We start from the raw sequence: 12076 nt of genomic DNA on the forward strand, positions 1-12076 counted from the left end.
CATTTTTAAAAACTGAGTGTGAGCCGTGTTTGCTGCAGCTTTTTGTACTGAGGCTTCAGGAACCAGTGGTGGTACGATCTTTGGAAATGACAACAAACTACGTGTTTATGAGCTGAAACTCCTTTTACTTTGTTGACAGACGCATCATTACAATGATAAATAGATCAGAACCCAAAGATTCTGCTCTTTGTCTTTACTGCACCTGAAATATGAAATTACATCTGAGTTAACGTGTAAAAATATGGTTTACAAACAGCATCTAGTTGTTGGGACTGGACTGGAACTATTGAGTCGGACGTAAAAATGCTATTTTTGTAAATGAAGTTTGGTTTAGTGTGCAGAGTTTGTGTTATGCTGCTAAGTGCTGTGTGACTACTGGAGGTGCAAATCAATACAAAATCCTCTTTGGACGTGGAACCAGATTAGTGACTGAACACAGTAAGTAGATTAATATTATTTATAGACAGTAGAACACAAACAGAACTTTGACAGTGTTTACAGGAATGAATCACGTCATTTATGGAAAAGTCTTAAATTAGGATTTAATGCAAAGATCAAACCGACTACAGTTTATTACATTATTTTAAATATCTTATTTAAAGTCCAACGTTTAGCTGTAAAATGTTATTGTTCTAAATGGAATCTGCCTCAGTACGTCAGTCTGAGTTTGTGTTATGGAGCTTCATGATGTGTGATGACTGGAAACCAAAATAGGCTCATCTTTGGAAGTGGAACCAGTTTAACCATTGAGCCCAGTAAGTACAGATGGCGATCAATAACTTTATCTGTGTGTTTAAAGTTAAATTGGACACATCAAATCAGAGTAGAGGATAAAAATTGTGATCATAGTAAAACACATTAGTAGAGAAAGTTTCGATATTGGACAGAAAAACATTTATTTTATTTATGTGAAATTAACAAAACAGAAAAGGCTCAAATTTAAAAATGATGCATTTCTAAATGAAGTTTGGTTCAGCTCATCTGAGTTTGTGTCATGGAGCATCATGTTGTGTGAAGACTAGTGGAGGACAAAAGATCATCTTTGGAAGTGGAACCAGTTTAAACATTGAGCCCAGTAAGTAGATGATGTTCAGTGTTCAGGCTGAATCGAACTGAAGCTGCTGAGCAGTTAAAAGTTGTTCTGACAGTAATAATCAAATTATAAAAAATCCATCAGCCCACACAGTATTGATCAGAATCATCAATGCATTAGTTCAGAGCATCAACACTAAAACTACAATTAAATATTTGGGTGTATAATTTAAAAGGTAAAATTGACATTTTTTAAATGGAGTCTGGTTTGTGTTATGGAGCTTCATGTTGTGTGAAGAGTGGAAATCAGTTTAAGATCATCTTTGGAAGTGGAACCAGTTTAACCATTGAGCCCAGTAAGTCCTGACACTCGTCATAAACAAACCAACCTCAGTATTTGACATAATAATATACAAAAAGTGGAAAACAGATAAAAACATCATCAACACGTAGTTATCTGGACTCGGTCTGTGACATTGACCTTGATCATAATAAGCAGAAATATAAAGTAAGAAATGATTAATCAATAATAGTTATCATTAGGTCGGTATCTGTGTCTGTATGCAAACATCAGAATTTCTATATTATTCATGATTTTCTAGTGTTTTTAGTGACTGGACAGAATTCTCAGTTAAATTGATGTTTTTCTAAATTAAGTTTGGTTCAGTTCATTTCTGCTCAGTTTGTGTTATGGAGCTTCATGTTGTGTGAAGACTAGTGGATATGAAAAGATCATCTTTGGAAGTGGAGCCAGTTTAACCATTGAGCCAAGTAAGTCCTGATACAGACTGAACATATCAGTAACTAATTATTAGAATTATCAATACATCAATACATTTAGATACTTCTAGTAAAATTTGAATGATTCAGGTTAAAGTCATTTTTCAGTCGTCAGTTTTGTGAATGGAGTCTGGTTCAGTTTGTGTTATGGAGCTTCATGTTGTGTGACGACTGGTGGAGGTGGAAATAAGATCATCTTTGGAAGTGGAACCAGTTTAACCATCGAGCCCAGTAAGTCCTGATACAGATCATCAACATTATGAACATGAGACGTGATTGAAAACAAACTAATTTGACTTTCTAACGTTATAAAATCAAAAAACAAATGTTCGTGTTGCGTCTGTAGATAAGTTTCCGATGAGCAATAATCACTGACAGATTGTTTGATCGTAACAATCTTCTATCGTCACACAGTCGTCATGTTGTTCGTCAGGAGCACTGACTTTAATGTGCTGTGCTTGTCACCCTGGACATTTATTTTTTATATGTATTTAGAATAATTTATTATAAAGAAAAACTGGGACTTTAACTCAGCGCACGTTGTTAAAGTGCTTTGTCTTTTAAGTAGGATTTGGTCGTGGTGGGAACTGAGTTTGTGTTATGGAGCTTCATGTTGTGTGAATACTGGAAACAGAAATAAGATCATCTTTGGAAGTGGAACCAGTTTAACCATTGAGCCCAGTAAGTCCTGACACTGGTCAGAATCATTAGATTTTAAAAACAAACTGAGGTGTTTTACATATTTACACTCAGAACCAAAATACTGGATAGAAAAGCTTTTTAAACTGGACTCATGACTGTGTGAGCCTAAAGTCATTCAGTGGAACAGTTCTGCTAAAATACATCCGTCATATTATTTATGGAAAAGTCTGAAATTAGGATTTAATTCAAAAATCAAACTGACTGCAGTTTATTACATTTGTAGATTTAAAATCACATATTTAAGCATAAATTTAAATTGTAAAAATTCTAGTTTTTCCAATGAGGTTTGGTTCAGTTCGTTACTGCAGAGTTTGTGTCATGGAGCTTCATGTTGTGTGAATGATGGAACAAATAAGCTCATCTTTGGAAGTGGAACCAGATTAACCATTGGACCCAGTAAGTCCTGATACAGATCCTGTTCAGTGTTAAAATGGTTAAATGATTCCGATCAGATCAATATCACCAAAGTACAGTTAATATTCACATATACATTCTGTTTACTGTGTAAAAGTAAAAACAGATCATTTTCCAATGGAGGCTGGTTCAGTTTGACTGAGCTAAGTTTGTGTTATGGAGCTTCATGTTGTGTGACGACTGGTGGAGGTGCAAGAAAGATCATCTTTGGAAGTGGAACCAGTTTAACCATTGAGCCCAGTAAGTCCTGACACTGGTCAGAATCATTATGTAGCTGGAGCGTCAATAATAGTTGTAATTTCTAAAATAGTATAAAATTGTCGTCAGTCCCAAAACTCGTAGGATCAAAACATTAGCACCAACAGCTAAAACACTGATTTGATGAAATTTCTCTCAGCATGTCGTTATAAAAAGATCTTCTTGGTCAGAATAATCAAATCTGAGTCATCAATGAAATAATCAAGGACACTGATCAGAAAACAGCTTGATGTCAGCACCGTCAGAGGTGAAACCATCTGTTTCTAAATGAAGTTTGTCACTGCAGAGTTTGTGTTATGGAGCTTCATGTTGTGTGAATGTTGGAAATCAAAAGATCATCTTTGGAAGTGGAACCAGTTTAACCATTGAGCCCAGTAAGTAGTGAAGCAGCCCATTAATAGAATTTCTGTGAAGCGTCTGGAAAAACAAAGTTTAGTGTTTAACATGTCGACACTTTGAATTTACCATCGTTAGGCAGCTTATTATTGTCAGTATAATTTCATCCTGCAAACAAACGTCTCAAGGTAAAAATGATGTTTTTTTAAATGAAGTTTGGTTCAGTTGGTCACAGTGTTGAGTTTGTGTTATGGAGCTTCATATTGTGTGAAGAGTGGAGGTGCGGGAAAGATCATCTTTGGAAGTGGAACCAGATTAACCATTGAGCCCAGTAAGTACTGACTTACTGCATGTCTGATATTATTTATGTGGTAGGATACATAAAGAACAGTTCAGGATCATTAAGTCTTCCTGAAAATAATTTAGTGTAAAACTGTCAGAGTGAGAAAACTACAGCAGTGTCATCCTGCCACAACCAAAGGTTCAAGTTTCTTTGGCCATAAATGGTTGAAAATGATCAGAACAGAAACACCAACATGAGCATTTATTAACTGTTTATACCGTCAAAATAATGTGTTTTCTCAATGGAGTCTGGTTCAGTTGGTCACTGCTGAGTTTGTGTTATGGAGCTTCATGTTGTGTGAAGACTGGCACATATAAGCTCATTTTTGGAAGTGGAACCAGTTTAACCATTGAGCCCAGTAAGTAGAGATCCTGATGATGTTCAGTGTTCAGGCTGAATCGAACTGAAGCTGCTGAGCAGTTAAAAGTTGTTCTGACAGTGATAATCAAATTATAAAAAATCCATCAGCCCACACAGTATTGATCAGAATCATCAATGCATTAGTTCAGAGCATCAACACTAAAACTACAATTAAATATTTGGGTGTGTAATTTAAAAGGTAAAATTCACATTTTTTAAATGGAGTCTGGTTTGTGTTATGGAGCTTCATGTTGTGTGAATGCTGGAGGTGGATATAAGCTCATCTTTGGAAGTGGAACCAGATTAACCATTGGACCCAGTAAGTCCTGATTCAGATCCTGTTCAGTGTTAAAATGGTTAAATGATTCCGATCAGATCAATATCACCAAAGTACAGTTAATATTCACATATACGTTCTGTTTACAGTGTAAAAGTAAAAACAGATCTTCTTCCAATGGACGCTGGTGCAGTTTGTGTTATGGAGCTTCATGTTGTGTGAATACTGGAGGTGGAAATAAGATCATCTTTGGAAGGGGAACCAGTTTAACCATTGAGCCCAGTAAGTAGTGAAGCAGCCCATTATTAGAATTTCTATGAAGCGGCATTAAAAACAAAGTGTAGTGTTTAACATGAAGACATAAAAACTGTGCAGTAACTTTACTGCACAGTTTTTATGTCGACACTTTTAGTTTACCATCGTTAGGCAGCTTATTATTGTCAGTATAATTTCATCGTGCAAACAAACGTCTTAACGTAAAAATGATGTTTTTTTAAATGAAGTTTGGTTCAGTTGATCACAGTGTTGAGTTTGTGTTATGGAGCTTCATGTTGTGTGTATACTGGAAATAAGCTCATCTTTGGAAGTGGAACCAGTTTAACCATTGAGCCCAGTAAGTCCTGACACAGACTGAACATATCAGTAACTAATTATTAGAATTATCAATCCATCAATACATTTAGATACTTCTAGTAAAATTTGAATGATTCAGGTTAAAGTCATTTTTCAGTCGTCAGTTTTGTGAATGGAGTCTGGTTCAGTTTGTGTCATGGCGCTTCATGTTGTGTGTATGCTGGTGGAAATAAGATCATCTTTGGAAGTGGAACCAGATTAACCATTGGATCCAGTAAGTAGTGAAGCAGCCCATTAATAGAATTTCTATGAAGCGTCTTTAAAAACAAAGTGTAGTGTTTAACATGAAGACATAAAAACTGTGCAGTAACTTTACTGCACAGTTTTTATGTCGACACTTTTAGTTTACCATCGTTAGGCAGCTTATTATTGTCAGTATAATTTCATCGTGCAAACAAACGTCTCAACCTAAAAATGATGTTTTTTTAAATGAAGTTTGGTTCAGTTGGTCACAGTGTTGAGTTTGTGTTATGGAGCTTCATGTTGTGTGAATACCGGAGGTGCGGGAAAGCTCATCTTTGGAAGTGGAACCAGATTAACCATTGAGCCCAGTAAGTAGTGAAGCAGCACATTAATAGAATTTCTGTGAAGCGTCTTTAAAAACAAAGTGTAGTGTTTAACATGTCAACACTTTTAATTTACCATCGTTAGGCAGCTTATTATTGTCAGTATAATTTCATCCTGCAAACAAACGTCTCAACGTAAAAATAACATTTTTTTAAATGAAGTTTGGTTCAGTTGGTCACAGTGTTGAGTTTGTGTTATGAAGCTTCATGTTGTGTGAATACTGGTGGAGGTGTAGGAAAGATCATCTTTGGAAGTGGAACCAGATTAACCATTGAGCCCAGTAAGTCCTGATTCAGATCCTGTTCAGTGTTAAAATGTGGGTTAGTAGAAAAGATCACAGCTGTCAGGTGGAAATTATCACCTGGACAAACAACTAAAACTGTTCTAGTTTCGTCTGGATGATGCTGCAGTTTATCCAAAAATTTACAGACGATTGATTAAATGATTCCGATCAGATCAATATCACCAAAGTACAGTTAATATTCACATATACATTCTGTTCACAGTGTAAAAGTAAAAACAGATCTTTTTCCAATGGAGGCTGGTGCAGTTTGACTGAGCTAAGTTTGTGTTATGGAGCTTCATGTTGTGTGAAGAGTGGAAATAAGATCATCTTTGGAAGTGGAACCAGTTTAACCATTGAGCCCAGTAAGTCCTGACACAGACTGAACATATCAGTAACTAATTATTAGAATTATCAATCCATCAATACATTTAGATACTTTTAGTAAAATTTGAATGATTCAAGTTAAAGTCATTTTTCAGTCGTCAGTTTTCTGAATGGAGTCTGGTTCAATTTGTGTTATGGAGCTTCATGTTGTGTGAAGAGTGGAAGTGTAGGAAAGATCATCTTTGGAAGTGGAACCAGTTTAACCATTGAGCCCAGTAAGTACTGATCAGAAACACTGCTGGGATCAGGTGTTTGAAAAGTGATTTAGTGGAAACTTTAACAGACCAACAAACAGATTCAAAGGAAAAAATCCTCTTTGTCTGCACCGATCGTTAGTGTGTGTGTGCAGGTTCAGGCTGAATCGTACTGAAGCTGCTGAGCAGTTAAAAGTTGTTCTGACAGTAATAATCAAATTATAAAAAATCCATCAGCCCACACAGTATTGATCAGAATCATCAATGCATTAGTTCAGAGCATCAACACTAAAACTACAATTAAATATTTGGGTGTGTAATTTAAAAGGTAAAATTGACATTTTTTAAATGGAGTCTGGTTTGTGTTATGGAGCTTCATGTTGTGTGAAGAGTGGAAATCAGTTTAAGATCGTCTTTGGAAGTGGAACCAGTTTAACCATTGAAACCAGTAAGTCCTGCCATCAATCAGAAACCTTATTTAAACAAAGTGTCTTCAAACACAAACTTTAGTGTAGGGGATTAGTTATAGTCGGACTGGCTCAGAATCGGCCGGGCTCAGAATCAGCCGGGCTCAGAAAGTCATAACGACGTGTCTCCAAAACATCAGCAAACAAGAAAACAGTCTGTAAATAACAAGAATCGTCAAGTTAAAATTAGAACCGAAGACGTTTTCTTAAATGTTCTGATCATGTTGATCGATAACTTTAATGTTTTTAGGAAGTGTCAACATTTACATTTTATTGATTATGTCATGATTACAGGTTATAATTTTAATTTGTTCTTCACTGGGCAGCAGTCCCAGTTTTAAAATTAATGTTTTTCTCAATGAAGTTTGGTTCAGTTCATGTTATGGAGCTTCATGTTGTGTGACTGGTTCTAATCAATATAAGATCATCTTTGGAAGTGGAACCAGTTTAACCATTGGACCCAGTAAGTCCTGATTCAGATCCTGTTCAGTGTTAAAATGGTTAAATGATTCCGATCAGATCAATATCACCAAAGTACAGTTAATATTCACATATACATTCTGTTTACAGTGTAAAAGTAAAAACAGATCTCTTTCCAATGGAGGCTGGTTCAGTTTGACTGAGCTAATTTTGTGTTATGGAGCTTCATGTTGTGTGAATGCTGCTGGAAATAAGCTCATCTTTGGAAGTGGAACCAGATTAACCATTGAGCCCAGTAAGTACTGACTTACTGCATGTCTGATATTATTTATGTGGTAGGATACATAAAGAACAGTTCAGGATCATTAACTCTTCCTGAAAATAATTTAGTGTAAAACTGTCAGAGTGAGAAAACAACAGCAGTGTCATCCTGCCACAACCAAAGGTTCAAGTTTCTTTGGCCATAAATGGTTGAAAATGATCAGAACAGAAACACCAACATGAGCATTTATTAACTGTTTATACCGTCAAAATAATGTGTTTTCTCAATGGAGTCTGGTTCAGTTGGTCACTGCTGAGTTTGTGTTATGGAGCTTCATGTTGTGTGAAGACTGGCACAGATAAGCTCATCTTTGGAAGTGGAACCAGTTTAACCATTGAGCCCAGTAAGTCCTAACAGAGCCTGTAAACTGTGTATAGGAAAGAAAATAACTATAAAACCACCAATTCATTTCAGTCTGTGTCTCTGCTGTAGATCAGCTGCGAAAATTTACAATCTTATGTTTTTAATGGAGACAAATCACTGAACTTCCTTCAGTCTCAAATACAAAATGATTGAAATGATTTTAAAATCTGAAGATTTAGCTGCAGAAATATTTTTTCTATTTTCTAAATGGAGTCTGGTTCAGTTTGTGTCATGGAGCTTCATGTTGTGTGAATACTGGTGGAGGTGGATATAAGCTCATCTTTGGAAGTGGAACCAGTTTAACCATTGAGCCCAGTAAGTCCTGACACAGACTGAACATATCAGTAACTAATTATTAAAATTATCAATCCATCAATACATTTAGATACTTTTAGTACAATTTGAATGATTCAGGTTAAAGTCATTTTTCAGTCGTCAGTTTTCTGAATGGAGTCTGGTTCAGTTTGTGTTATGGAGCTTCATGTTGTGTGAATACTGGTGGAACTAAGATCATCTTTGGAAGTGGAACCAGTTTAACCATTGAGCCCAGTAAGTCCTGACACAGACTGAACATATCAGTAACTAATTATTAGAATTATCAATCCATCAATACATTTAGATACTTTTAGTAAAATTTGAATGATTCAGGTTAAAGTCATTTTTCAGTTGTCAGTTTTCTGAATGGAGTCTGGTTCAGTTTGTGTTATGGAGCTTCATGTTGTGTGAATACTGGTGGAACTAAGATCATCTTTGGAAGTGGAACCAGATTAACCATTGAGCCCAGTAAGTAGAGATCCTGACAATGTCGACACTTTTAATTTACCATCGTTAGGCAGCTTATTATTGTCAGTATAATTTCATCCTGCAAACAAACGTCTCAAGGTAAAAATGATGTTTTTTTAAATGAAGTTTGGTTCAGTTGGTCACAGTGTTGAGTTTGTGTTATGGAGCTTCATGTTGTGTGAAGACTGGAGGTGCGGGAAAGATCATCTTTGGAAGTGGAACCAGATTAACCATTGAGCCCAGTAAGTCCTGATTCAGATCCTGTTCAGTGTTAAAATGTGGGTTAGTAGAAAAGATCACAGCTGTCAGGTGGAAATTATCACCTGGACAAACAACTAAAACTGTTCTAGTTTCGTCTGGATGATGCTGCAGTTTATCCAAAGATATACAGATGATTCATTAAATGATTCCGATCAGATCAATATCACCAAAGTACAGTTAATATTCACATATACATTCTGTTCACAGTGTAAAAGTAAAAACAGATCTTTTTCCAATGGAGGCTGGTGCAGTTTGACTGAGCTAAGTTTGTGTCATGGAGCTTCATGTTGTGTGAATACTGGAGCTGGAAAGCTCATCTTTGGAAGTGGAACCAGTTTAACCATTGAGCCCAGTAAGTACTGATCAGAAACACTGCTGGGATCAGGTGTTTGAAAAGTGATTTAGTGGAAACTTTAACAGACCAACAAACAGATTCAAAGGAAAAAATCCTCTTTGTCTGCACCGATCGTTAGTGTGTGTGTGCAGGTTCAGGCTGAATTGAACTGAAGCTGCTGAGCAGTTAAAAGTTGTTCTGACAGTAATAATCAAATTATAAAAAATCCATCAGCCCACACAGTATTGATCAGAATCATCAATGCATTAGTTCAGAGCATCAACACTAAAACTACAATTAAATATTTGGGTGTGTAATTTAAAAGGTAAAATTGACATTTTTTAAATGGAGTCTGGTTTGTGTTATGGAGCTTCATGTTGTGTGAATGTTGGTGGATATAAGATCATCTTTGGAAGTGGAACCAGTTTAACCATTGGACCCAGTAAGTCCTGACACTGGTCATAAACAAACCAACCTCAGTATTTGACATAATAATATACAAAAAGTGGAAAACAGATAAAAACATCATCAACATGTAGTTATCTGGACTTGGTCTGTGACATTGACCTTGATCATAATAAGCAGAAATATAAAGTAAGAAATGATTAATCAATAACAGTTATCATTAGGTCGGTATCTGTGTCTGTATGCAAACATCAGAATTTCTATATTATTCATGATTTTCTAGTGTTTTTAGTGACTGGACAGAATTCTCAGTTAAATTGATGTTTTTTTAAATGAAGTTTGGTTCAGTTGGTCACAGTGTTGAGTTTGTGTTATGGAGCTTCATGTTGTGTGAAGACTGGAACTGGAACTAAGCTCATCTTTGGGAGTGGAACCAGTTTAACCATTGAAACCAGTAAGTTCTGCCATCAATCAGAAACATTATTTAAACAAAGTGTCTTCAAACACAAACTTTAGTGTAGAGGATTAGTTATAGTCAGCCGGGCTCAGAATCAGCCGGGCTCAGAATCAGCCGGGCTCAGAAAGTCATAACGACGTGTCTCCAAAACATCAGCAAACAGGAAAACAGTCTGTAAATAACAAGAATCGTCAAGTTAAAATTAGAACCGAAGACGTTTTCTTAAATGTTCTGATCATGTTGATCAATAACTTTAATGTTTTTAGTAAGTGTCAACGTTTACATTTTATTGATTATGTCATGATTACAGGTTATAATTTTAATTTGTTCTTCACTGGGCAGCAGTCCCAGTTTTAAAATTAATGTTTTTCTCAATGAAGTTTGGTTCAGTTCATGTTATGGAGCTTCATGTTGTGTGACTAGTCAATATAAGATCATCTTTGGGAGTGGAACCAGTTTAACCATTGAGCCCAGTAAGTCCTGATTCAGATCCTGTTCAGTGTTAAAATGGTTAAATGATTCCGATCAGATCAATATCACCAAAGTACAGTTAATATTCACATATACATTCTGTTCACAGTGTAAAAGTAAAAACAGATCTCTTTCCAATGGAGGCTGGTTCAGTTTGACTGAGCTAAGTTTGTGTTATGGAGCTTCATGTTGTGTGAATGCTGCTGGAAATAAGATCATCTTTGGAAGTGGAACCAGATTAACCATTGAGCCCAGTAAGTAGTGAAGCAGCCAATTAATAGAATTTCTATGAAGCGTCTTTAAAAACAAAGTGTAGTGTTTAACATGAAGACATAAAAACTGTGCAGTAACTTTACTGCACAGTTTTTATGTCGACACTTTTAATTTACCATCGTTAGGCAGCTTATTATTGTCAGTATAATTTCATCCTGCAAACAAACCTCTCAACGTAAAAATGATGTTTTTTTAAATGAAGTTTGGTTCAGTTGGTCACAGTGTTGAGTTTGTGTTATGGAGCTTCATGTTGTGCGTATACTGGTGGAACAAATAAGCTAATATTTGGAAGTGGAACCAGATTAGCGATTGAAACCAGTAAGTCCTGACTCACTGCATGTCTGATATTATTTATGTGGTAGGATTCATAAAGAACAGTTCAGGATCATTGACTCTTGCTGAAAATAATTTATTGTAAAACTGTCAGAGTGAGAAAACAACAGCAGTGTCATCCTGCCACAACCAAAGGTTCAAGTTTCTTTGGCCATAAATGGTTGAAAATGATCAGAACAGAAACACCAACATGAGCATTTATTAACTGTTTATACCGTCAAAATAATGTGTTTTCTCAATGGAGTCTGGTTCAGTTGGTCACTGCTGAGTTTGTGTTATGGAGCTTCATGTTGTGTGAAGACTAGCACAGATAAGCTCATTTTTGGAAGTGGAACCAGTTTAACCATTGAGCCCAGTAAGTTCTGCCATCAATCAGAAACATTATTTAAACAAAGTGTCTTCAAACACAAACTTTAGTGTAGAGGATTAGTTATAGTCAGCCGGGCTCAGAATCAGCCGGGCTCAGAAAGTCATAACGACGTGTTTCCAAAACATCAGCAAACAGGAAAACAGTCTGTAAATAACAAGAATCGTCAAGTTAAAATTAGAACCGAAGACATTTTCTTAAATGTTCTGATCATGTTGATCAATAACTTTAATGTTTTTAGTAAGTGTCAACAT

The 12076-nt window shown here is 35.9% G+C and overlaps 1 gene segment (V, D, J or C); it reads left to right on the forward strand.

The window, feature by feature from the left end:
- The first annotated feature begins 679 nt into the window (after positions 1-679).
- Positions 680-12076, forward strand: part of LOC113134419 (M1-specific T cell receptor alpha chain-like) — a 44260-nt gene continuing 32863 nt past the window's right edge. The window contains 1 exon segment of the C gene segment in view: positions 680-755. Within this exon segment, the coding sequence occupies positions 695-755 (61 nt within the window).

This window comes from Mastacembelus armatus, chromosome 17 (assembly GCF_900324485.2).
Source record: "Mastacembelus armatus chromosome 17, fMasArm1.2, whole genome shotgun sequence".
NCBI lineage: Eukaryota > Metazoa > Chordata > Actinopteri > Synbranchiformes > Mastacembelidae > Mastacembelus > Mastacembelus armatus.